Source organism: Sceloporus occidentalis, unplaced genomic scaffold, assembly GCF_023333645.1.
Source record: "Sceloporus occidentalis isolate IW3139 unplaced genomic scaffold, rSceOcc1.0.p SCAF_4, whole genome shotgun sequence".
NCBI classification, from domain to species: domain Eukaryota; kingdom Metazoa; phylum Chordata; class Lepidosauria; order Squamata; family Phrynosomatidae; genus Sceloporus; species Sceloporus occidentalis.
The window spans coordinates 718,477-746,007 of record NW_028316984.1 but is presented as its reverse complement, the minus strand read 5'-3'; the positions used below and the strand labels follow the sequence as shown (position 1 = coordinate 746,007).

At 43.9% G+C, this 27,531-nt stretch overlaps 3 protein-coding genes across 7 annotated transcripts in view; 2 read left to right on the top strand and 1 right to left on the bottom strand.

The window, feature by feature from the left end:
• Positions 1 to 11,603, bottom strand: part of PCNT (pericentrin) — a 128,469-nt gene extending 116,866 nt beyond the window's left edge. For 2 of the 4 annotated variants that reach the window (XM_089519021.1, XM_089519024.1), the window contains exons 1-4: positions 11,480 to 11,603; positions 8,432 to 8,572; positions 7,074 to 7,329; positions 1,781 to 1,839 (exon numbers count right to left, since the gene is read on the bottom strand). In XM_089519021.1, the coding sequence (XP_089375147.1) occupies positions 1,781 to 1,839; positions 7,074 to 7,329; positions 8,432 to 8,572; positions 11,480 to 11,554 (531 nt within the window). In that variant the 5' untranslated portion in view covers positions 11,555 to 11,603. Of the gene's footprint in view, positions 1 to 1,780; positions 1,840 to 1,932; positions 2,090 to 7,073; positions 7,330 to 8,431; positions 8,573 to 11,479 lie in introns of those variants that run through there. The other 2 variants (XM_089519023.1, XM_089519026.1) reach the window with 2 other exon arrangements.
• LOC149313386 (uncharacterized protein C21orf58-like) overlaps positions 3,747 to 27,531 on the top strand; it is a 35,309-nt gene continuing 11,524 nt past the window's right edge. Inside the window, exons 1-3 of one of the 2 annotated variants that reach the window (XM_089519028.1) lie at positions 3,747 to 3,804; positions 21,026 to 21,110; positions 25,488 to 25,545. In XM_089519028.1, coding sequence (XP_089375154.1) covers positions 21,051 to 21,110; positions 25,488 to 25,545 — 118 coding nt within the window. In that variant the 5' untranslated portion in view covers positions 3,747 to 3,804; positions 21,026 to 21,050. Of the gene's footprint in view, positions 3,805 to 20,872; positions 21,111 to 25,487; positions 25,546 to 27,531 lie in introns of those variants that run through there. The other variant, XM_089519027.1, reaches the window with a different exon arrangement.
• Positions 3,920 to 4,848, top strand: LOC149313388 (uncharacterized). Its single transcript, XM_089519029.1, has one exon. The coding sequence runs from the start codon at positions 3,946 to 3,948 to the stop codon at positions 4,810 to 4,812; it is 867 nt and encodes a 288-aa protein (XP_089375155.1). The 5' UTR covers positions 3,920 to 3,945; the 3' UTR covers positions 4,813 to 4,848.

The window sequence follows — 27,531 nt, the reverse complement described above, 5'->3', positions numbered from 1 at the left end:
ATCAACCCCTCGGGTGGAGTGAGATCAAGAGTTCAGTAGCTCTTTTGAATACAAGACCTGATCCACCTACTCAGAGTTGAGACTGATACCTTGCACCCCAAGAGCCCAGGCGAAAGGAAATGAACAACATCTCAGATGACCTTAAAGTTGAAGTCCTCTTGATGTAGATTTTGAGGGCTCTGCACACATCCAATGTGTGCCAGGTCTTTCCCAAGGCCTTCTTAGGATCGGGGCAGAATGAAGGCAGGAGAATGTCCTGTGACACCTGGAAGGCTGAGTTGACCCTAGGCACGAAGGTAGGGTCTGGACGAAGGCACATTGAGACAGGCCTAAAAATACACAAGTCTTTACGTACCGACAGGGCCCCAGCTCTCACTTCCATCTGGTGGAGGGAATGGCCTTGAGGAAGATGACCTTGAGGGAGAGGTGTTTGAGGAAGGCCTCCCAAAGGGACTTGATCGGCCCAACCGTCAAAGCCTTTAAGACTGTGTTCACATCCCAAGATGGAAAACGATGTCTGGTGGGCAGGCCCTGTTGGAAACTCCCCTCAACAGCCTCTTAATGTGAGGATGGCTGCCATTCTAGCTGCTCTCGTATGGAGCAGAACCGACGTGATGGCAGAAACCTGTCTTATAACCATGTTGAAGGGGGAAAAAAAGGAGCATAGGCAGGAACAAGACTGAGGCTCAGGGGGGCTAGCTCCTCCCTATATAGGGGCCGGTCTTTTGTTTATTGTCCCTGCCTACAGGAGCAAATAGGAGGAGCTAAACCCAGATTACAGGAGGACAGGACCCTCTCTGCTGGGAAATAGTTCAGAAAGATAGTAAGATATGGCAGGAATAAGAACTGTAGGTGAGCCAAGGACTACAGCTACTAGGTAAAAACAAATATACATATGAATATATAGGACCTATCTTCCTGGGCTTTAAGAAAGTGAGCCTGAACTCCCACAAACAGAAAGAAGTTGTTTTATAGATCAACAGAGCCCAGAACAGTGCAAAAACTGTTATGTCCCTTCTGTAACTAGCATCCCAAGCACAGCAAGCTTGGAAGTGGCAGCATCTCCTTCTCTGCTGCCAGCCAACAGTGTCTGGTAAACATACAAACAGGCCTGAGGATATGGGAGGAATCTGCAGCAGGATTACCAGAGTGAAAAGCAGAGATGGCTCCTGTGCCTTTAATGGCTGTGTAGAAGAGGGAATTTCAACAGGTGTTGGTTGTCACACAACCAGGTAACAACACGTGCTGAATTTCCCTCTTTTACACAGCCATTAAAGGTAAATGGTAAATTAAATACCGTGTATACTCAATATAAGTCAACCTCATGTACTGTATACGTTGACATGGATTTTGACATGACCTGTGAATAGGTTGAGAGTAAAATTTGGAGGCTCCTTCAAAGTATGTGTGCAAGCAGCAAGAGAGAAGGAGCAATCATTACGAGGCTTTAGTGTTTCAGCCTTTACTTCTGAGACAGCAAAGAGTGCGGGTGGGAGAGAGACTGTTAAACAAACAGCAATCAGTCATGAAGGAATCTATCTGCTTGACTCAGGACAGAAAGAAACTGTATGAGGAAATCTGAAAGAGCTGCTATCAGATTACCATACTGACCTGTAAACAAGTCGACCTAGGATTTTGGTGTTAATTTTTGGGCATACATTTTTAGACCTACAGATGAGTATATATGGTAACTGTCATGACAGTTTTACAATCTAATAAACAATTTTTAAAATTAGTTTTGCTTATTGATCTGTTGGATTTAAAAAGCTAGATACAATACCTCCAACATATGGACATATTTTTCTTCCATTTTCAAAGTTATTTCCCTCCTCTTTTCATCTGGAAAGTGAAACAGATTTTAACAAATTAGCATTAACATATCACTTCACCTAAATCAGTCCAAGACTTTTTTTTTAAACTTTCAAACCTCACATAATTTCCATCTCTTCCTCCTTATTCTCAGTTTTCAAAATACTCTAATTTCTCCAAATGTTTATGTTTATAAAATTATTTTAATAAGTACTTGTGGTGAACAGACCCACAAACCAGCCAATCACCAGCCAGAGGCCATAAGCCAATCAGGTGCTGGCTGGGGAGTTTATAAAGATTCCGAACTGAGAGTCAAAGGACAGTTGGCTGACAGTGGGGAGTCAGTTGGGGGTTGGGGAACTGTTGAGTCCCAGTGAGGACAGAGTTTCGAGAGTTCCAGAGGGAACAATCAGTTAGGGTTTGGTTTGAGACCAAAAAGGTTCTGTTAGGTCCAGAGAGGGACCTTAATATGTTTGGAGTCTGAAAGAGAGAGACTCAGAATAAACAAAACTCTAAGGAGAGGGTTCGGTTCCTTGATATCCTGCGGGATTTTTAAGAGCCTGAGTGGCTGAGTTAGTAATAGGATTACGATTACAAGAGTACGAATGTAACTAAGTAATAAAGCAAGCCTTCTATAACAACTTCATATCTATTATACATTTTACAGTTCTGTTTTATAATAAAATTTTATTATTGTTTGAAAAACTGCTTGGCCTGAGTTTCAAAACACAAAAACACGCTACTGTACATTTAAGACAGGAATAGGTTATCACATAAAGTGGTGGCAGCGGTGGGATCAAAATTCCCAAGTGCCTGCCATCATAGGAGTGAATTGTGGTGTGGAGTGGAGTGCATCACATAATTTGGTTGGCAGCATCGGGATACGTAAAATCCAGCAGCTGGAAAATATGATGAGAAGTGTGCTGGAGACAATTGGTGTTACCGGGTTCTGAGTTCGAGTTACCAGAAACCCAAGATTTTATTTGAACTTAGAAAGTAAAAAGTTCAACAGTTAAAATAAAGAGGCATAAATCAGTGAGGGTAATCTCTGAGGTAATAGTCAAGGGTACTGTGTAAGAGATTACCTGGAGACTGACCAGGCTGGAGAAGAGAGTTAATACCAGTCCCTGAGGTAATCTGCTGAGGTAAATTGTAGGGGACTGTAGAAAGGAATGTTACCATTTTAAAGCACCAGGATCCAACAAATCTGGTGGTCAGAAGTGTGCTTTGTTTGTAAGAGTATGAGTGTGAATTACCAGACACCCAACATTGTACAGTGGGTCCTCGCCTTACGCGGGGGTCCGTTCCGGATCCCGCCGGGTAAGGCGAATTCCGTCTATGCTCAAGCCCCATTGTAAACAATGGGGCTCGTGCATGGCGGCGGGTGCGCAGGGCGCAACAGGCGCGTGCGCCCATTCAATTGAATGGGACGCGCCACCCCTTCCGCCCTGCGTGCGCCCCACGGCTTGAGTGCGTATGCTCAAGCCGTGTAAGGCGTGCCCGCGTATGACGCGGGCATGCTGTATTTAAATTTTAAATAAGTAATTCAGTATTTTAAACTCTAGGAGTTGGTGTCAGTAAAGCGATCTTTGAGGTATTCATACAAGGGTACAGTACGCCCGCGTTATACGTGGGTGCGCTTTACACGATCTTGAGCGTACGAGCTCAAGCTGCGGGGAGTGCGTGGGGCGGCGCGTCCCATTCAAAAGAATGGGTGTGTACGTCCGTGGCGCCCTGCGCGCCGCCGCACACAAGCCCCATTGTTTCTAATGGGGCTTGAGCATAGGCAGAATTCGCCTTATGCAGATGGTGGTGGTGTCCAGAACGGATCCCCCATGTAAGGCAAGGGCCGACTGTATTTGTAGGGGATTGCTTGGAAACTGTGTGTGTGTGTGATTTTAAAACTAGTATCGGAGGTAAACACACTGGGTATTGGTAAGAAACTAGTACAACAAGAAAAAGCACCTTTTGTGATTCCTGAAGTAAAAGTCTGTGGTAAACATAAGAAATCACTATTCTGAAATCAAGATACAAATGCTGTCTTTAAATTTAGTAAAAACCGGGCATTTTAAAGCATTTTCTGAGGTAAAAGTTGTGGGTATTGGTAAGGAAATACTTCAAACATGCCTCCTAAAAATGTCAAACCTCCTACAATGCCAGAAATGGTGGAAGAAGAGGAGGTCAGAGAAGAGATGGTGGCTGGTGTTTGATACGGCAGTTTCTGAACCGCAAGAAATGTTACAGATTTGGAGACTGAAAGAAAGAATAGAAATGGCCAAAACTGAAAAAGAGATTGAACTGGCCAAAATAAAAGAAAAAGGGACGGAAGAAAACATTGAGTTAGATAGACTTAGGGTAAGACAAGCTGAAATGGATTATCAGCTTCAGATGAGGAGTTTAGATCAGGGAATCCCTCAAACCCAGATGATGGCTGAGGTAAACAGAATACCTCAAACTGACATGAAACGGTTTCCCCAATATTATAAAGGGGACAATATCGAGTCTTTCTTTACCAACTTTGAAAGAACGTGTGAAGAACTAAAAATAAAAGAAGAAGAGAGAATGAGTTATATTAGGTCTCAGATTTGTGGGGGACTAACGGAAATTTATGTGGCGATGAAGCCAGATGAGGCTCAGAACTATGAGTTATTTAAGGACATGGTGAAGCAAAGGTTTGGCTTAACTCCAGAACACCACAGAAGGGAGTTTTGCAGAATAAAGAAAAGACAAGATGAAACTTTCTCTCAACTGGCATGTAGGCTAGATTATTATCTGAAAAACTGGATAGATGGAAACAACATAACTACTAAACAAGAACTACAAAGTTTGATAGGTTTGGAGCAATTCTATAAGGCGATTCCCCAGGAATGTAAATGGCTAGTTCAGGAAAGGAAAGTCAAAACGGTGGCAGATGCTGCTAAAATGGTGGATGAACTAGTCTTAATTAGAGGAGAAGACCAAGGGATGACAAGAAATAAAGAGGGATCTCAGTGGAAAGATTAAACAGGACCCTAAAACTTGGCAAACCACTAAAGAGAAAATTAGGCGGGTTACAGACCGCCGCTTTGCGGCAGTCTGCCGCCGCCGCCGCTTGCTCCGTGCGGGTGCCGTAGCAGTCACACCACGCGGCTCCCGCGCGGAGCAAAAAAGGAGCTCCAAAATGGAGCTCCGTCGCGAGGCGCCGCTGGCGCATTCGCGACGTCATAGGCGCCGCGACATGTCTGGACGCTATGCATCCGATACGTAAAGATGGCGGCGCCCGTATGAACAGGGCGCCGCCATCTTGTACGTATTCTATACGTACTAGGGTTAGGGGGGTGCGGAAGCACCGCCCCTTCCTAACCCTAGTACGTATAGAATACGTACTAAATGGCGGTGTGTAACCCGCCTTAGTGAAGAGAAAAATTATAAGCCCTGGTACCACGACAAAAATGAAGCTGAGAGAAAAGATGGTGGGTTGAGAGAGTGTGACCCTGACACTCATAAAAGAGACAGTTGGTGTAAGGAAGAGCAACCAAGAACCGGTGACAGATTATGTTACGAATGTGGAAAACCAGGACATTTCAGACACACTGTCCAAAAATTCATAATAAAAATGTAAAATCAGCTTATTGCTTAAGAACGGTTAGACCTACAGATAGAGAAGGTGGTAATAGAGAAAGGGCAGAGCCTGCAGTTACCATGAAAACGACAGTTGGAAGACCAACTGACAATTGTGAGGCCCATTGTCCCAAGTCATGTCTATTGATCATAGCGGTATACCTCATGAAATTGAGACCAAAGATCATAGAGAAAAGATACCAATAAATAAATCATATAGGTGGGCCTTCCGTGACTCAGGGTCAGAAGTGTGCATAATCAAATCACACTTGATACAACCCCAATATCTGTGCCCAAATGACCAGGTATTTATAAAAGAGCTAGCTGGACCTGCGTTTTCAGTGCCAGTCGCTACATTAACCTTAATATTTAGAGGACATGAACTGCAATGGCGATTTGCAATCTATGATTCCATTCTGACAGACTGTCAATTGGCAGTGATCTAATTCCCTCATATTCAAAGGAGGGAAGAATCCAACAAAGTGTTAGCTACTGAAAAAGCTAAGAAAAGAGATAAATTCTGTTTTATAATAAACTTTTATTATTGTTTGAAAAACTGCTTGGCCTGATTTTCAAAACACAAAAACATGCTACTGTACATTAAAGACAGGAATAGGGCGTCACATTAAAGTGGTAGCAGCAGTGGGATCAAAATTCCCAAGTGCCTGCCATCACAGGAGTGGATTGTAGTATGGAGTGCATCATAGTACTACTAGACTAAGCTATATAAACATTTCTTACAGAAGGCGTTTCACATTCCAAAATTACTATAATTATCAGTGTAACTAAGAAAACAGAATTATTTGAGTATTACGGCAACATATTTTGGCTTGCATCTTATTCAACTGCTCTGAATAAAAGTAAACCATATCATTGTGTAAATTTACAGCGCTTTATAAAGGTTAATAATAATAATAATAATAATAATAATAATAATCTAAATCATTATATATTGTACAATGAATCATCATACAATTATATACTGTGGTAATGCAGTGGTTCTCAAATGGTGGGGGCATAAGAATTGCTCGGGGAGCACTAGACATAGAGGTTCTGATCCCTCCTCCTCCCCCTCTTCCCAAACCTTTTTAATGTGTAAAATTTACACATACGTTGAGCTAAATATTGATAAATATTAGCTTAAATATTAGCTTAAATAAAACTGTTCTAATTTGAATGTTATTTCAGTATAAAATGTCAAAATATGAATATATAGTGCGCCTGCATCATATGCGGCTTTTAGCATACGCTAAAAGCCATGCCAGAAAAAGCCCTGGTGCACCCTGGAAGAAGTTATGGGGTGCGCGTCCATGGAGTGCTATGCTGCAAGCATGAATTCCACTTAGGCCGGGGGGGGGGGGAATCTGGAACGGATCCCCTGTGTAACAAAAGGGCCCACTATGCAAATGAAAATGCACATACTAAATAAGCAAAATATTTTTATTCATATACTATATTGAGAGGGGGGCGATGTCTAAATGTACTGTAGATGTAAAGGGAGGTCCCCAAGGTAAAAAGTTTGAGCACTACTGATATAATAAATTATTATACAATAATTTTCAGAATTGGTATCCCTTTTGCCCCCAAATTGTAATTTAAATACCCATCAAGTAGCCTAACCTAGTGTTCTACCAAATGTTTAGTACAGATTTATAAATTATTACCCATATCATATTGATGCTTCAAAGCCATTTCTTCTTTTTCCTTATGATTCTGTTTGTTAATATGCTCCAATTCAAAATGGTATTGACCTTGCAGAACCGCTAACTCTTGAGCATGCTTATCCTTGAGCATTTCACGCAGTTCCATTAGGGCAGTTTCCTTCTCTTTTCTCAGATTACTCTGTATCAGCTCCAACTGTGATGTGTGTATATTGTTTGCGCTTAGTCTTAGAGCTTCCAATTTAAGATCGTGTAGGATCTGCAGGGAAGAAAAACACCACAAGAATTTGCACTCTTACAAAACGGATTCATTTATATACAGCTTCATACTGAACTAACAGTGTTTAAGCGGTTTACAACTGTAATCTAATTGCCCCCAACAATCTGGGTACTCATTTTCGCGACCTCAGAAGGATGCAAGCCTGAGTCAAGCTTGAGCCCCTTTATCCTTTTGTATAATTATTAACTTACAGTGCAGTCCTATGGTCCAATTATGCCATTATGGAAGCCCTAGAATATCAGCTGTCTAGCCCGGTGATTTCCAAACTTTTGTCCTATAGCTGTTTTGTCCTCCAACTTCCAGAAACCCCAGCCAGTTTGGCCAACAGTTAGGAATTCTGGGAGCTGAAGTCCAAAACATCTGGAGGACGAAGGTTTGGGAATCATTAGTCTAGCCCATGATACTGGAGCAAAACCATTACAGGGTGCAAACATAGTAAGACCATCAGAAGTAGGGCTTAGATGGCAGGACTTGAAATTCACTCTAACTTTGCTCCTATCCCTACAAAGGCTATAATATTAGGTTGGCAAAATACAGTTGGCCCTCCACGTTCACAGATTCAACCATCCACAGCTCGAACATATCCCCCCTCAGCATTCCCCCCCCAAAAAAAAACCAATCTTAATTTTGCCATTTTATGTAAATGATATCATTTTACTAAGCCATTGTACATAATAGGACTTGAGCAACCAGAGATTTTGGTACCTTCATGGTGTCCTGGAACCAAACACCAGTGGATACCCAGGGCCCACTATATGATCTGTATGCCATAAACATTTCCAATTGGTATCAATGAAATGCCAAACAATATTATGCTCTCCCACTCTACCACAATCCAAATTAATCATAAGGTTCTAACTAATTCTGCAGTTCATCACAACATGGTACAACACTGGATCAACTGCTGCCTGGGTATATGTGATTCATATGGTGAGGGTGCATAACAAGATGAGGGGCTTATACGAACTACATAGCACATGCCCTGTTATCTTCTAGAATAATTTTATTTTGGGGAGATGGCTTTTTTTTGTATTTGCGGCAGCAAGGAATGTATGAATTATTATTGTTGATAATACTGTGCCTCAGCTTGTTGAATGCTTTCTTCATGTTTATCTTCCATTTGTTTTTGCTCCTTTATTAATTCAGTCTGTATCTCTTTCATTTTATCCTCATGTTGAACTGATAGTTCACCTATTTCACAATCATGTTCTCTTTCATGAACCTATGGGAAAGAAAGCATTAAAAATCTTTATTGATATATGCAAACATACTTATTTGTCCAACAGCAATGGCTCAGCTTTCTATTCTGTTAAGGTCATTTTGAATTTTGATCCTCTGGGGTAATTTTATGTTATCTGCAAATTGGATAAGCATGTCCTCTATGGCATCATCCAAGCCATTGATAAGGATGTTGAATAGCACTGAGCCCAGGACAAAATCCTGTGGCATCGCACTAGTCACTTCTCCCCATGATGAGGACCTTATTTTTTGGCAGAGTTTGCCCATGAATCAGAAGAGCTATGGACAAAAACCAGGGACATAATCATGGACGAATGCAGGAAGACACTATCTGCGGCCAAAAAGAAAGAGAAGAAACAATGGATAACAGAAGAAGCACTTCAAGCAGTAAAGGAGATGAAAAGTAAAAGTAAAAGAAAGGGAGACAGGAACAGAACCAGAACCATAAACGCAGCTGTTCAGAGACTATTGAATAGGATAAAGAAAATTACTATAGCAAACAATTCAGATAAACTTAAGGCAACAACAACAACAAAAAGGAAGAATGAAAAGCCTCGTCCACAGGATCCACAAATTCAAAGGGAAATTCAAGGGTGGTGGTACTGTATGATTGGAACAGGAACATATTAAATGATCAAGATAAAAATAAAAAGACAGTGGAAGACACTGACTGCTGATTAGCATCAGGGCACAGTACAAGGTGTTGGGTATCACCTTTAAAGCCCTATATGGCTCAGGCCCAAGTTACTTGAGGGAACGCCTCTCCCTACATAATCCTTCTCGCACTCTTAGAACCTCTAGAAAGAATATATTAGAACACCATAGGACTAGACTGACAACAACTTCTGATAGTGTTCACTGCTGCAGCTCCTCAATTGTGGAACAGCCTGCTGGAAGAGATCCGTCTCATTACTACTCTAGATACCTTTAAAAAGGCACTCAAGACAGATCTCTTCCGGCGAGGGTACCCATCCAAACATATATAAGGATTACCAGATTGAAATGCTCCATCCTTGATTTCATGGTAAGACTATTGGTTGATTAGATGATGATTTGTTATTTACACACACACACACACTGTGTGACCCTGGGTAGGAAGGAGTGATCTCCATGTTAATCTGTATATTGCGGGGGTCTTGGGTCTGAGTCCGCAAAACCAGAGCAAAGGAGTGGGGGACAGGGGATCTTGGACTGTGATGTTGGAGACTAGGGTTTCCTTCCTGGCGTGGCCACGGAAACCCACAGGGAGACCTTGGGCAAGTCACACTCTCTCAGTGTCCTCAGGGGAAGGCAATGGCAAACCTCCTCTGAAGGAATCTTGCCAAGACCCCATGACAGGGTCATCATAAGCGGGAAACACTCGAAGGCAACAACGACGCTATGAACAGTTATATCCTAAGGAAGTGGGCATCGCTCTCCTGTTTGCTACTTTCTGCTCTGAACAGTCACACAGCCTGGCCTTGGTGGAAAGAGGGTCCCAAGGGGTGGCTCAAAGTCACCTGAAGGGTTCTATGCCATGCCTGAGGACTAGCACCTTCAACTCCAATAGTGTCCTGAGTCTCTTCATGTTATACAATTACACTTGTCCTTCCATATTCGCTATGGTTAAGGGCACAAGACCCCCGTGAATGTGGAGAAACCGCAAATACCAAAAACACCATGTTTTTACCTGAGAGGACACCTCTCTGGGAATCCCTAGGTCGTCCAGCGCAACTCTGTGGTCAACATCCGATAGACAATGACCACAGAATTGTGCTGGAGGAGCTACAAATGCCTAGTGGTGTATTCTTTCTAGGAATCTACAGGTCCTCCAGTGCCACTCTGTGGTCAACGTCCACAGAACTGAACCAGAGGAGCTACAAAGGCCTTGCAGAGTATTCTCTCTAGGAATCTCTAGGTCTTTCAGTGCAACTTTTAGTTAAAGTTGACCATAGAGTTGCACTGGAGGACCTAGAGATTCCTAGAGAGAACATAGTAATAAAAGCCACGAATAATGAAATCTGCAAATATCAAATCCACAAACATGGAGTGATGAGTGTACTATATAGTCTCAGTGGTTTCCAAACTTTAGTCCTCCATGTGCTTTCGGACTTCTGCTTCCAGGATCCATGTTGGGCAGGGTTTACTGGGAAAGCTGAGGTCCAAAACACCCAGAGCACCAAAATTTGGGAAAGCCACTGTGCCATGGCATCCGGGGAGTGGCAGTTCAGGGAGGCGGGCCTGAAATTCTCCTCAGGGAGCCCACCAGAGGAGGCAACACAGGGCAGAAACTGTGGTAGAATGGTTAAAACTCAGGAGCTGAAAATTATAGTGCTGAAATATACTAAGAGACGTATGCCAGGACATCCAATGAATATACAGGAATGTAAATGTTTAATTCAATGTAACCAATCATAGAATCGTAGAGTTGGAAGGACCACAAGGGCCATCCAGTCCAACCCCCCTGCCATGCAGGAAATCACAATCAAAGCATCCCCTGTGACAAATGGCCATCCAGCCTATGCTTAAAGACCTCCAAGGAGGGAGAGTCCACTACACTCCAAGGAAGGAGTTTGTTCCACTGTCAAACAGCCCTTACTGTCAGGAAGTTCTTCCTAATGTTGAGATGGAATCTCTTTTCCTGGAGCTTGCATCCATTGTTCCGGGTCCTGATCTCTGGAGCAGCAGAAAACAAGCTTGCTCCCTCCTTAGTATGACATTTCTTCAAATGTTTAAACAGGGCTATCATATCACCTCTTAATTGAGCCTTCTCTGTCAAAGAGAGAGAGAGCGCTCAGGTGCCACAATAAACTACACTTCCCAGGGTTCCCCAGCCAGGGCAGTTAAAACAGTCTCAAAGTGGGTTGTTTCTGCAGTGTGCTTTGGACAGGAGCAACGGTAGAACGCTCACCTCCAAGAAACCCTCGCCAGCAGCCTCACTATCACCATCCGCCGTCGCACCTCCTTCTTCTTCCTCCATCTCCATGAGACCCAAACGAAGACGCTGCTGCTGCTGCTGCTGCTGCTGCTCTCAATTTCCAACCGTCGCAGCACCACCTGAGGCCAAAAACTTTCAGCCAATGGCGTTCCCCGCATCCCAGCCCCGCCCCGAACTCCCTGTCCAATCAGAAAGCGAGCCCGCAGCTGCAGTTGAGCCCCTCCCGTTGCTCCCGCCCTTGCGCCAGCTGTTGTCGGATTGGCAAGTGGGATAACCAATAGGGACTGGAGCTCACTTCCTTATCCACTCTCAGTCCCAGCCCCCCTTTCCCTGTCACAGACAGTGGTCCCCAAACTGTGCCCTTTAAGAGAATTTTGAACTTCATCTCCCAGAAGCCTCAGCCATGTTGGCCAATAGCCTGGGATTCTGGGAGCTGGAGTCCAAAATTCCCATAAGGAGCACAAGTTTGGGAACCACTGAAATAGAAGAAAGCGTACGTTTCCATCTTCCAGACGATTTGGTCTTTTCTCTTCCCAAAGTCTCTTTTCAAACTTTTGGTCCAAAACACACTGCAGAATAAATAAACCAGTTTGAGACTGCTTTAACTGCCCTGGCTCAGTGCTAGGGAATTCTGGGAATTGTAGTTTATTGTGGCACCAGATCTGTCTCTTGACAGAGGAGGCTCAATGTCTCACAAAACTACACTTCCCAGGATTTCCTAGCATTGAGCCAGGGCACTAAAGCGGTCTCATTTTGCACTGTTTTGGACCTCAGTCGACGAGATGAAGATGATAATTTCTCAAGTGTCCTCTGTGGGCACCTCTTACTTTGTGTCACTGGGAGACAAATAGCAAGCGGGAACAGGAATAGGAAAATCCTTTTCTGCATAATAATAATAATAATTATTATTATTATTTATGCCTGGCTTCCTCTAGTTCTAGCACTTTCTTGTTGCTGTGGAGCAAGAGAAATGCCTTTGACAAGATGCAGGGTGACTAGAGGTCCTTTTCCCCGGTCATGTCCTATATTTCAGCCTTGTCCAGGAGGAATTCCAAAATGTCCTCCATTTAGAAGCCCATTGAATATAGGATGACCAGGTGTCCTCCTTTCCCAGGATGTGCCCAACATTTCAGCCTTCTATCTAGGAAGAACTCCAAAATGTCCTCCATTTGGAAACCCATTGAGTATAGGGTGACCAGGTGTCCTCCTTTACCAGGATATGCCCTACATTTCAGCCTTCTGTCCAGGAGAAATTTCAAAATGACCTCCATCTGGAGCATGACTAAGAAGCATGGAGAGATATCTATTATCTATCTGTCTCCATGCTTCTTAGTCATGCTCCAAATAGAGGACATTTTGGAAATGTAGGACATATCCTGGCAAAGGAGGACACGTGGTCACCCTCTACTCAATGGGTTTCTCTCTGTGTGTGTTTCGACCTTTTATTTGGCCATGTCCTCTGTTTTTCTCGAACGTCCTACATTTCAGGGTTCCTCGTCCTCCTTTGTGGTGAGAACATTGGTCACCCTGGTGACACTCTAATATAGTAATACCTAATACTAGCTGACTGGCAAAGAGAAAGAAAAATGAAGACAGAAGCATGGAGAAAACGGTCTGCGCATGCTCAGTTCGCTCTCTTTTTTCAAACCCTTCTCGCCGCAGATGGCGTTGGAGGCGAACGTTGGGTTTCAAACAGCTTTCCCCCGCCTCCTTTGCGAGGAGGCAGCCAATCAGCGTTGGCGACAGTTGGCCTGAGGAGGAGATTGGCGCTCTTTTGCCCGCCAAAATGAGGATTCGTTTCGCTGTTTGAAGCAGTTATACAGCGGCTGTCCCTGTCACAACAGTCCTTGCAGCCTCTATTCTATGGCTTATAACCTTTTAATAAAAAGATAATAAAAGATAATAAAAAGATATCTTGTTGTTGTCTGTCTTCATGTCATTTCCTTCTTAGGGCGACCCTATCATGGGCTTTTCTTTTCAAGCTTTGTTCAGAGGAGGCTTGCCATTGCCTTCCACAGAGGCTGAGAGAGTGTGACTTGCCCAAGGTCACCCAGTGGGTTCAATGGTCGAGTCGGAACTTGAACGCCGGTCTCTAAACTCACAGTCCAAACACTCAAACCACTACACCATGCTGGCTTTCTACATCATATTTTTTATAGTTTATCTCAAAAGGGCCATTACAATACAGGCAAATGTTGAAAAGTAATTCACAGGCTTGTTTGCTGTGTGCCTTCTAGTTGTTTCCTATTTATGGCAACTGACCCCATCATGGGCTTTTCTGAGGCTGAGAGTGTGTGACTCACCCAAGGGCACCCAGTGGGTTTTCTTACTCAGATATTTATTTATTTAGGGTATATATACCCTGCTCTTCAGCCCTAAAGGTTCTCAGAGAGGCATACAATTTTTAATTAGATGGTTCCCTGCTCTCAGGCTTACAAAAGGAGGAGGTGGGGAAAGGGATCAAGCCTAGTCTGCTCTCCAGAGTCAAACACTCAAACCATTTCCACCACACTGGCTCTCTAGTTAACCTACTTTACTTACTATAACTAGCTGACAAGAGAGCCAATAATAATAATAATAATAATAATAATAATAATAAATTTTATTTTTATCCCGCTTTTCCAGCTTTGATCAAAGCGGCATACAGAATTCAGATAAAAAAATACACCAAGATAAAAACATTTTAAACAATATTTAAAAACAGTCACTATAACAACACAGGGCCAGCTGAGTGGGGGAATCCATAATAATGAATCTGTCATCTTGGCCTCAGAGGGAGCGATCAGGCAGACCCAGCTCCATCAGGGACTGCCTGAAGGAAGAGGCTCCTCCCTCTTGTAACTGTCATCTTGGCCTCAGAGGGAGCGATCAGGCAGACCCAGCAACATCGGGGACTGCCTGAAGGAAGAGGCCCCTCCCTCCTTAACTGTCATCTTGGCCTCAGAGGGAGCGATCAGGCAGACCCAGCTCCATCAGGGACTGCCTGAAGGAAGAGGCTCCTCCCTCTTGTAACTGTCATCTTGGCCTCAGAGGGAGCGATCAGGCAGACCCAGCAACATCGGGGACTGCCTGAAGGAAGAGGCCCCTCCCTCCTTAACTGTCATCTTGGCCTCAGAGGGAGCGATCAGGCAGACCCAGCTCCATCAGGGACTGCCTGAAGGAAGAGGCTCCTCCCTCTTGTAACTGTCATCTTGGCCTCAGAGGGAGCGATCAGGCAGACCCAGCAACATCGGGGACTGCCTGAAGGAAGAGGCCCCTCCCTCCTCAACTGTCATCTTGGCCTCAGAGGGAGAGATCAGGCAGACCCAGCAACATCGGGGACTGCCTGAAGGAAGAGGCCCCTCCCTCCTTAACTGTCATCTTGGCCTCAGAGGGAGCGATCAGGCAGACCCAGCTCCATCAGGGACTGCCTGAAGGAAGAGGCTCCTCCCTCTTGTAACTGTCATCTTGGCCTCAGAGGGAGCGATCAGGCAGACCCAGCAACATCGGGGACTGCCTGAAGGAAGAGGCCCCTCCCTCCTCAACTGTCATCTTGGCTTGAGAGGGAGCGATCAGGCAGACCCAGCAACATCGGGGACTGCCTGAAGGAAGAGGCCCCTCCCTCCTCAACTGTCATCTTGGCCTCAGAGGGAGCGATCAGGCAGACCCAGCTCCATCGGGGAGTGCCTGAAGGACGAGACTTCTCCCCCTTTAACTGTCACCTTGTATTTTGTATTGTATTACAATTTTTACTGTACACCGCTATGATCATTGCGGAATAGCGGTCTATAAATAAAACATATTATTATTATTATTATTATTATTATTATTATTATTATAAACATTACAAGGTCATCAACATAGGGAGTGAAACATAAAATGACATCTCATGGGGGGAAGGCTTTAGAGAAGAAGAAGGTCTTAAAGTTCTTCTTAAAAGTATCTAAAGATGTGGTGGAGCGGAGCTCGTCCGGGAGATTATTCCATATTCTTCAGGCTGAGATAGAGAAGGCCCGTTGCGAGGTCCTCGCACAACGAGGAGTTGGGACCTCCAGCAGATTCTTCCCTGCCAACCTGAGTGTGCGGGGCGGATTATATGGGGAGAGGCGGTCCTTCAAGTACCCTGGGTCCAAGCCATTTAGGGCTTTATAGGTCATAACCAACACCTTGCATTGCGCCCAGAAGCAAATAGGCAGCCAATGAAGATCTTTCAAAATAGGTGTTATGTGGTCTGACCTGGAACCACCAGTGACCAGTCTCACTGTCATATTTTGCACTAACTGTAGCTTCTGGGTTTGGTACAAGGGTTGCCCCATGTAGAGCGCATTGCAGAAATCCAATCGAGAGGTTACCAGAGCATGTACTACAGTTTCAAGGTCCCTCCGATCCAGGTAGGGGCGCAGCTGGCGTATCAGCCAAAGCTGATAACAAGCACTCCTGACCGCCACATCCACCTGAGATGACAGCTGGAGCGACGAGTCCTGGAGCACTCCCAAGCTGCTGACTGAGTCCTTCAAAGGGAGCGTGACCCCTTTCAGGACAGGATGGCAAATCTCACCACCCAGGAACCCAGGGAACCTATCACCAGTACCTCCGTTTTCTCTGGATTCAGACTGAGTTTGTTTTCCCTCATCCAGCCCATTACTGACTCCAAGCAGGCATTTAGAGGAGAGATGCCATCCCTAGTCACTGCATCAGTCGGAGACACAGAGAAACAAATTTGGGTGTCATCAGCGTACTGATAACCCCGCACCCCGTATCTCCGGATGATCTCTCCCAGCAGTTTCATGTAAATGTTAAATAGCATGGGGGACAGAATAGCTCCTTGAGGGACACCAGATGTCAGTTCCCTCTTATCAGAGCAGACGTCCCCCAGCTGCACCATCCGGAATCTACCCGAGAGGTAGGAACGGAACCACTGGATCGCAGTGCCCTCGATACCCAACTCCCTCAGGCGATCCAGAAGGATACCATGGTCAATGGTATTGAAAGCCGCTGAGATGTCCAAAAGCACTAACAGGGACACGCTTCCCCTGTCCATGCCCAGACGGAGATCATCGACTAAGGCGACCATGGCAGTCTCAACTCCATAGCCCGCCCGGAAGCCGGTTTGAAATGGGTCTAGAAAATCCGTTTCATCCAGGATCGATTGGAGCTGGAAGGCGACCGCTCTCTCGATCACCTTCCCCAAAAATGGCAGCAGCGATACAGGCCAATAGTTGTTATGAATCAGGGAGTCTAAGGAGGGTTTTTTTTAGCAGGGGTTTAACCACTGCTAATTTTAATTTAGATGGAAATTGTCCCTCTCTTAGAGATGTATTAATTATGCGGCTCAACAGTTAGCACCCCATCCCCCCCTGAGCTGCCAGCCATGAGGGACAGGGATCGAGAGAGCACGTCGTCTTCCTAACACTTCGAAGAATCTTGTCCACTTACTCGGTACTAACAAACTCAAAGTGATCCAGTTTAACAGGGTCCACGGAAGCTCTGGACACCTCTCTTATAGATTCTGAAGAAATACTGGTGTCGAGATCAGCCCTTATCCGAGAGGTTTTATCCGTGAAGATAGTGGTTTGAGCAGTGGACTATGACTGGAGACTTAGGCAGGCCAAAATAAAGCTGCTTCAGGTCACTTTGGAGGTATGCTGTTTAAATGACGCTTGCATCCTAAGTGGCCAGAAGCCGCACCAAAGCCACACTCCAGTCCTAAGGACTGGAGCGCAGCTTTGGGCAGCTTCTGGCCTCTTAGGATGTGTGTGTCATTTAAACAGCATACCTTCAAAGTGACCCGAAGCAGCTTTATTTTGGCCTGTCTGTTCAGGCCCTAAGGTTCAAATCTCACCTCAGCCATGTAAACCCCCTGGATGACCTTGAGCAAGTCATACACTCTCAGCCTCAGAGGAAGGCAATGGCAAGCCCCCTTTGAAGAAACCTGCCAAGAAAACACCATGAAAAGTTCACCTTAGGGTTGCCATAAACTTGTAAATGATTTGAAGGCACAGAACAACTTGCCCTATTATGGGAAGCACAAAAAAACAGATTTCCCCCCAAACATATGCTAGAATCAGAGCTAACTCAGTGAATAAAGTCCATTTCTGGGCAAGTCAGGGAAACTGAATTTGGTCAAAATCGAAGGCAACTCACAAAGACATACAAAAGATTATTGTTGTTGTTGTTGTTGTTGTTGTGATGTTGCTGCAGAAGGGCAATCTACACTTGTAGCAGTAGAAGTGTGGCAGAATACAAGTGTAATATGATGCACACATGATTTTGAACATACTGCTCGCTGCTGACAGTAAAACACAATAATATGAAACTGTAAGTGTTGGCATTCTTATGGAGGAGCTGACTGGCTACCTGCATCTGCTTAATTTATGAGTTCAAGCAAAATGGAATCAATTTCATCTGATTTAAATAGTTGAATATTTTTACAATGGCAGCAAATTGTGGCTGGTTGGACTTTGTAACTAGCTGTGACCAGCTATAACTGGCCATAATACTACTATAACTCTCAGCTATAAATATGAGATGTAGAAATCAAACTTTATACACAGAATTATTTTAACAAAACGAAAATTTATTTTAAAATGGTCTGTGTGTCTGTGTCTAGTGGGGCGTAGTGGTTTGACTGTTAGACTATGACTGGAAGTCAGGGTTCAGTTTCCAGCTCGACCATGAAACCAACTGGATTACCTTGGACAAGTCGCACACTCTCAGCCTCAGGGGAAAGCAATGGCAAACCTCTTCTGAACAAATCTTGTCAAGAAAACCCCATGATATAGTTGTCTTAGGGTCAACATAAGGCAACTCGGAGCATGGTGGTGTCTCCTTCCTTGGAGGTCTTTAAACAGAGGCTAGATGGAGCACTTCCCCTGATATAAAATGTCTACACCTGCCCTATGTTTTTTCTCTGTAAAGTAATTCCATTTTGCCTGTCCCTATGATTATCTTGTAACTGAAATAAATAATTAAAAATCAAATGTGTGTTTTTACTTGTCATATTTAAAACGCCTTTAATTTGATTTCCAGTACATGCGTGAAACTAACATATGTTTTATTACTTGCACTGTATATAGGCACAGTTCAAGGCACATCTAAACATCAAGTGTAAAAATACCCTCACGTTTATATTATGCACAGTATGGGGGTTCTGTTAATCTTGCTACTGTGTTGTCAGAAATTCAAAATATTTTACAAGTTGAAGGCACTTTTTTGAGACAGTTTCCTGGAGCCTTGTGCAATGACTTACTGTAAGTAAATAATTTGTAAAATATATTTAGAAGTAAGATATATATAGTTGCCATTCAACTCCAAGCAGTCTTGGAAGAAACAGATTTTCTAGATCCATTTCAAACCGGATTTAGGATGGGCTACAGAGTTGAGACCGCCATGGTCGCCTTAGTCGATGATCTCCGTCTAGGTATCGACAGTGGAAGTGTGACCGTGCTGTGTTCTTGGACCTCTTGGCAGCCTCCGATGCCATTGATCACAGTATCCTTCTGGAACGCCTGAGAGAGTTGGGAATCGGGGGTACTGTACTCCAGTGGTTCTGGTCCAACCTCTCGGGCAGATTCCAGATGGTGTCACTTGGGGACAGTTCTTCGGCCAAGAGGGAGCTCAGGTCAGGCGTCCCTCAGGGCGTGATTCTGTCCCCAATGCTGTTCAACATTTACATGAAGCCGCTGGGCGAGATCATCTGGAGACATGGGGCATGGTGTTATCAATACACTGATGACACCCAAATATATTTCTCTATGTCTCAGACTGATGCAGTGACTAAAGATGGCATCTCTCCTCTGAATGCCTGTCTTAATTTGGTAATGGACTGGATGATGGAAAACAAACTGAAGTTGAATCTAGGCAAGATGGAGGTATTTGTAATAGGGACCCCTAATCCAGGAATGGAGTTGTGTCAGCCAGTTCTGGATGGGGTCACACTTCCCCTGAAGGACTCTGTCCACAGCTTGGGGATGCTCCTTGACTTGTCACTTTAACTGCCGGCTCAGGTGGATGCGACGGTCAGGAGCACTTGCTATCAGCTTCTGCTGATATGCCAGCTGCGCCCCTTCCAGGAAAGGGGAGACCTTGAAACAGTAGTACATGTAACCTCTTGACTTCTGCAATGCGCTCTACATGGGGCTACCCTCGTGCCAAGTTCGGAATCTTCAAATGGTACAAAACATGGCAGCCAGGCTGGTCATGGGCACATCCAGAACTGCCCATATTACACTGGTACTAAAATCTCTTCACTGGCTGCCTATCAGTTTCCGGGCAAGGTACAAGGTTTTGGTTCTAATCTTTAAAGCCCTACATGGCTTGGGTCCTGACTACTTGCGGGAGCGCCTACTTCCATACAATCCACCCTGCACACTTCATCCTCTGGGAAGAACCTGCTACAACCTAAGAAGACCAGACCTTCAGCGGTGACCCAGAAGTCCTTCTCATCAGCTACTCCCAGGCTCTGGAATGACCTGCCGGACGAGATCCACCATATTATCACCTTGGAAGCCTTTAAAAAGGCTATTAAGACGGATCTCTTCCAGCAGGCCTTTCCAGACTAGGTTAGATCCATTAGACTTGCCTTCCCCCTCTATTGATACCTTTATGGATACCAATAATAAAATTGATACCATCGCCCCCTCCTCTAGAGGAAGACGAATTTCTTGTGTTAATCTGCCCAAAATTTTAATGTATTCCTATTGGACAGTTTTAAATTTTTTTGATGTTTAATTTCTTTTTATTGGTTGATCACTTTTTTATGATTGGGGAGAGGGTTGGGGTTTTGGGGGTTTTAAAATTTTAATTGTTTGTTGTTTTATTTCTACTGTTGGAATCCGCTTTGATACCTTTGTGAAAAAGCGGAATACAAATTATAATTATAATTATAATTATAATTATTATTATTATTATTATACTGTATATACAGAAATTATTGCAATATATGTGAACTTCACGGGAGATAAGGTACACTTAGAAACACGAGCTTCTGCAGTACTGTTCTCTTTATACAATTTCTGGCTGAACTTTCTGGCGTAATATATTTAAAGCATGGTTTGAGAAATGTTCCTAGGAAACCCTCACCAGATTTTACTGAATCTGTAACAACTCCACCTATTGTTTTTTTTTCCTTTTTATTTCTCGTCAATGAACAAACTCTGTATGATCCAGGTTAGTGTCTTTACTTGGAGTTTTGTTTAGACTGTAAAAAGTACAAACATAGTAACTATGTTATCTGATCTCGCAGAATTATTTAGACCTGCCTAGGAGCAACACACAGGGCTGGGCTTGGTGAAACTGCATTGAGAAAGCCAGTAGCCCTTAAGAAGATCTTAGTGTTGTTGAAGCTGGGCAATATCTTAGTAACCGTACTGTGTGTACAATGCAAGAGGCATGAGATGAAGGGGACTGGACATGAGACAGTTCTATTTTCCCTTGCAATAGTAATCTGACAGAGAAATTCAATGGCAAATTTTGACAAATATGCTGGAGAATGAAAAAGGCTGCATCTATTAAACATGATTTTATTTGCTGTTTGATCAGCCTTTTGCCTTGGCATTTTGTGACAATGACAGACTCCGATGTGGCTGATCACTTGGCCCAGCTAAAAGTCAAACTTCTTAAGAAGGTAAGATACATTTCTAAGGTCATATCCAGCTGCCAACTTCCCACACTTCTGTTTTCTATAGTAGCAATAAATATGTAGTGGTGATATGAAAAATTAGAAAGGAAGATTTTATAGCACAGTTACTTCTTCAGCTTATAGCCATCCATGTTCTTTAGCCATGGAAAGAGCAGTCAGCAGCCTTGCCAACCAACACTTTATGTCCTCACTCAGTGGCTGGTTTTCCAATGATTTTTACTTGGTAATATGGTGCATAGTACACAAAATCCGCATTGTATAATTATGTATTTTATATTGTTTAGTCTGAAAATATTTGGCTAAGTGAACACACTAAACATTATTTGTTCTGCTTAGACTACCTTCCTTATCTACAAAATAGTAGAAGATTGTTACACTGCCTTTCCTCCTGAGCTAGGTGCAGGTCGAAACCTTTTAAAAACGGATTTTATTGCATGCCTCCATGCCCAGTCCAGAGGCTTCCCAAACCTGATCTTGGCATCCTATACCCGATCTGGACTTCTCCAGCAATTTTTGAAATAATGAGATTTTACTGTTCTTTGGAAAGTACAGGAGAAGTCTGGATTGAGTATGAGCAGTGTTGCCAACAAGCCTCAAAGATAATTCCCCAAACGTTTGGCCCAAAACACACCAAATCCCCCCGTATCTCACCAAATATTCAGTCAAAATCCCCCAAAAGTCCCCGTAATGTTAATATGGCAATAAAACGTAGCCCTAATTGAATAAAAATAATTGGAACTTATTTCAACTCTCAAAATTACCATTAAAACCAACCAAAGAATCTTTCAGTCCTTCTAATACTTTTAAGATGTTTATTTTGACATGAAGGGGGTCCAGGGAGCTTTGTGCCAAATAGAAATGTCTTCGGCTGCAACTGCACTGCAGAAATAAAGCCAGTTTGACACCCTTTTAATTGCCATGGCTCAGTGCTGTGGAATCCTGGGAATTCTAGTTTCCGGAGACATTTAACCTTTCTCAGCAAACTCTGGTGTGACAACAAACTACAATTCCCAGGATTTCATAGCACTGGGCCATGGCAGTTAAAACGGTATGAAACTGGATTGTCTCTGGAGTCTGGAGTGAAGATGCAGCCCAGGATTCCCTAGCACTGAGCCAGGAGAGTTAAAGCGGTGTCAAACTGGATTATTTCTGCAGCGTGTTTTGGACCTTAGTTATTAAAATTGCTCAAGGTCCAATCCATACTGCAGAAATAATCCAGTTTGAAACTGCTCTAACTGCCCTGGCTTAGTGCTAGGGAACCCTGGGAATTGTAGTTTTGTGAGAAAGCGCTCTGGTTCCACAATGAACTACAATTCCCATGCACCTGAGGAAGTACGCTTAAGTCTAGGAAAGCTAGACTTAAGAGTGAGTCGGGCTGAGACAGAGAGAGAGAGAGAGAGCGTTTCCTGAGGGCGGGGGCGGCGACCACTCTCCAGTCCTCTCTCTGATTGGCTGAAAACTATTAGTGTGTTACACTCCAAAGGGTTGGTTGCTCTGTAGCCAGCCTCGCTCTCAGAGTCAGGGCTGGAGCTGAAATGGGCAAAAGTCACCCAAAATGCACTGAAATAGAGCCAGGCACCAAAATCACACCAAAAGCTCTGAAAAGTCCCCGTTTTCGTGTGAAAGTCACCACATTGGCAACACTCTGAGAAGTCCAGAGGCATATGATAAAATCCATTTTTAAAAGGTTTCAGTCCGTACCTAGCTCTGGAGGAAAGGCAGTTATGGATAATCGCCATAACCATAACATCATCATTAATAATCACCAAATACTTTAGGGTGTTGATGATGTTCACAATGATGATGTTGCTGATCCAACAAGACAATCATTTCTAAACAAGTTTGATATCCCGAGAATCTAACATACCCCAGTTATGGTTTCAAGGTTTTCAGGCAGGTCAGAAACTGAGATGGAGGAAAGAAGAAAGACTGTGGAGATTATCGCATATCATTCTCAGAACATTCTGTGTCGTAACGTGATGGGAACGTTCCTGGAACGAATATTACTGCATTGGGTAAACTGGAACATGATGAGAATGTTATTGGAATGCATTTTACCGCACAGCCCTTACTTTTTCTTGAAACCATTCCCAGAACATTTTCCACGGAGGTCCCTTCAAGCCGAGAGAAATCCATTCTCTCATTCCTCCGTCTCCTGATTGGCTGAAAGAATGACAGGCAGGGAGGCAGGCAGGTGAGCGACTGCAGTGAGGGAAGGTGTGTGTGTATGAGGGGGGAAAGAAGGAGGGAGGGAAGGAAGGAAAAAGGGAGGAAAGGTGGGACAAGAGAGAGAAGAGGAAAGGAGGGAAAGAGAGAGAAAGAGAGAGGGAAAGAGGGGACCAGGGCAGAGAGCAAGAGGGCTCTTTGCTATGGAATTCTGGGAGTTGTTTGCTTGCTTTTGTGTGGTGCTCCAAACAGAGGAGCTTTTGTGGGTTCCCTCCTAGAGGGAAGGAGGAGCTCCACGGAGGTCCCTTCAAGCCGAGGGAAAGCAAGCTGCCAGGGAGGGGACTGGGCCAAGGGCAGAGCCCCGGCAGCCATTGCAGCTCTTTAAACTGGTTAGAAAGGAAGAGCCCTCTGCTGTCATCCCAATTCCCCTTTTTGGCAGCTTGTCACCCTTTTGCCTCCTGTGTGTGTGTGCATGTAATGTGTGCCTTCAGGTTGTGAGCTTCCCTCCCCGCTTTAACTCTTGTCTGGCTCTTTGCTATAGAATTCTGGGAGTTGTTTGCTTGCTTTTGTGTGGTGCTCCAAACAGAGGAGCTTTTGTGGGTTCCCTCCTGGAGGGAAGGAGGAGAAGGTCCTGGGCATCCCTGGTAACCCTGCCTCCTGCATGCTGACAGCACAGGAGCCCTGCTGGACATGACACCAGAGGGCCCCCGCAGAAGCAGCCAGACCCTCTCCCTCTTGCTCTCTGCCCTGGTCCCCTCTTTCCCTCTCTCTTTCTCTCTCTTTCCCTCCTTTCCTCTTCTCTCCCTTGTCCCACCTTTCCTCCCTTTTTCCTTCCTTCCCTCCCTTCTTCTTTCCCCCCTCACACACACACACACACACACACACACACACCTTCCCTCACTGCAGTCGCTTGCCTGCCTGCCTCCCTGCCTCCCTGCCTGTCATTCTTTCAGCCAATCAGGAGACGGAGGAATGAGAGAACGGATTTGAGAACGGATAAGAATACCGCACAGACCTCTGTTGGAACGTTCTCATCACGTTTCAGCTCTCTGGGAACACATCTAATCTGTACCCTCCCTGGAACACATGTGGAACACATTTGGAACCCGATGGGAACCCAATGGGAACACATACGTGCGGTATATTCAAATGTGTTCCGTTCTCATCAGGTTCTCAGAACGTTCTGAGAACGCAGTGCGGTATTCTTCTGTGAGAAATGGAAGGAGAAGGGAAGAGAGTGAAAAATAAAGAGTCAGGAAAGAAAGGAAAAGACACATGCAGCCAGAATTGGGGAGAGCAGAGAAGGAGCTAGAACAAGAATACTTTTTGCTGTGGTACAACTCATATCTGCTTCAGCCCAAGATATGAAACAGTACTGTTGCTTCAGCTGTTTAGGCTGAGATGCTTAGACCTGTTTGTTAGCCAAGCTTCAGCATCTTGGAGATTTCCCTAAATCCAAAGTATATTCACTACCCACACTGTCACCAAAGTTGGCAGCCTCCAAATTTAGAAAGCTGAAAGTGCATCTAAAATCACTTGAAGTTTTGTGATAGGGAAGAAGTGAAAATATTTTCCTGCAGGCTCATAGTGCCCATATTCTCAGCAAGCTAACCTGATTGATAAAACTGGCCTTAGGACATTGCGTGCCCTTGAAATACTTACTGAAAGTTAATAATATCCCTGCAGCATAGAATTTAATTGATGGCCACTCTAGTTGGATCCTGTGTGTTCTACTGTTGCTAAAATTCATTCTCCATCATTCAATGGCCAGGAGTTCTTAAGTGTATTTTGCAGAGGCAGGGGTGCATTGCCAACCCAGAAAGAAACATAGGACAACAAACTGGAAGAAGAAAGGCCACAATTTTATTGAACATAGCTGATAAAAACTGGGTTGGCCCAAACCATGGGTCTGGATGCTGGCATAGACCAACCCACCTGATGGCCAATGAACTGCGGTGCTGCCTGGGAAGGATATGCCGCCTGCGGACTCCTAGCCCCACTCCACAAATTGTTTGCACAGGGAGGATTGCAGCCACATTTACGATACCAACTTTAAGCTCATTTTTATATACTGTGTACTTTTTTTTGTCTCCCCCCCCCCCACACACACATATCCGATACTTTGAAAGCACTTGTTGAATTTCAAAGTTTGATTCCCTGGCTTTTCATTAAACCTCACATTGCTTTGATCCACAGAAACTCGAAAACGAATTTGAAAACTCAGATAATTTTGAATCTCCTTTCTCTGCAACAAGTAAGCATTTAAAGCTGTTTCAAATTTGTTTGGGAATGGACAAGTGAGGAATGACTCTCAAGGGGCGCACTATGCCAAAAAACAAACAAAAAACCCAAACTGAAATTAATCCCATCTAGATTATACTCCATTACATCTCATTGTAATCAAAAAATATTGAAGACTGGCCTAGTCTTCCATTTTTTCATCAAATATTTTCTAGGATTTCCAAAGAGAAACCTTTAAATAAAATCTTTTACTTTCTTAAATCCCTTCCTGAGCTTATTCTGTCAGGGGACTTACGGTGTGCTGTCCATGTACCTACAGAGACACAGTGACATACATGGCAGTATGTATGTTTGTAGTAGTTGTGTGTCTTCAAGTCGTTTTGACTTACAACAATCCTAAGGTGAACCTACCATGGGCATTTCTTGGCAGGAATTGTTCAGAGAAGGTTGACCTTTGGCTTCCTCTGAGGATGAGAGAATGTAACTTGCCCAAGGTTACGCAGTAGATCAAATAACTGCACCATGCTAACTCTATATTTGTAGTTACTTTATTTCATATTAGACAACTTAGTAGTGGATTGTAAGGAAAGATTAAGGTATAACAGAGATTCTGGGGTAAGGAATAAGCAGTAACCTGAAGGTCTATAAAAATTAATTTTAAAATCCTGCAAGTACCTGATGAAAAATTGAAGACCAGAGCAATCTTCAGTATTTATTGATTACAATGGGATGTAGAAGCTACCAAGGTTGAAGTGTTTGGCATTGAGGCAGATGGAAGAACCAGTACCCACTCCAAGATATTGTAACTTGTAAATCTGTAACTTTCAACATTCATGACTATAGGCTATTCTACCTAGGGCTAAGGAAAGACAGAATGGATCTTCATAAACTATCTGATATGTAGGACTGGCAATCCTGACCACAACTTGCCAGGGATTTGCACGATATTTGTAGCCTTTGGCTACAACTGGTTCTTTCTTTCCTGGAAACTTGTCAAGGACTAGTAGCCAATGTCTCAGAGACTGGCACCATCCTTTTGGGCAGCACTGATCTAGAAAATGAAAACAGCTGTGTGCATGGAGCTGGTCCTATAATATTTGAAATAGCTTTCACTTGATGGTTGGACCAGCTCTAGACAGACCTGTTCTATAGAAATGAAAGTTTGTTTTCTTCAGCAGACATATGCTTATATGGCACATCAGTTAAAGAAAAAAGTTTTAATTTAATATTGTGATGCTTCAGCTTGCAGTCGAGCTCGTTGAAAGCTTTTTACCTGTGTTATCTGACAGTCACCCACACAGTCACCCATGTACTTTTTAGTCCACCTCAACTGCACTCAAGTTGTTAAAATGGCTGTATCTGTCCTAAGGATTTTGTCACAGTCATCTCTGCCAAGGACCCCAGAACTATTTTTCAGATAGGAGTGTTTAGTGGCCACATCTTAGTATTTCTTAGTGCTTGATTATTTAGTACACTATCAAAGGAGGTTCAAATGCATACAATTTTGCCAGACCATTATTATTTGGGGGGGGGGGGGGGGAGGGAGAGGAAAGAAAGCCAGTCTAGTCTTTAAATCTGACCAATTTAAAAATGGCCATCAGGTGGCCATTATACACAGTTGTTTAGAACTTGTACCCTAAGCTATAGAATCATAGAATCGTAGAGTTGGAAGAGATCACAAGGGCCATCCAGTCCATCCAACCCCCTGCCATGCAGGAAATCTATAGTTTAAAACTAGTTTGTTTTTGTCATTTAAATGCAGTTAAATATTCTCCTTCCACATCTGTTCCCAGGCAAGTGAATTTCTCATTAAATCCAGTAATATACAATTTAAAATTGCTGTGTGTATATGGAGGGAAACTGGCCTTCTGCACCTCCCTTCCACAAAGCAACCACACACTGTAGTCCTGGTCCAGAACAAACATGAAGGGAAGATTTATATGGGCACAAAGAGTAATAATCCAAATGATACAGAAGTAAAGATGCTGGTGTGGACAAA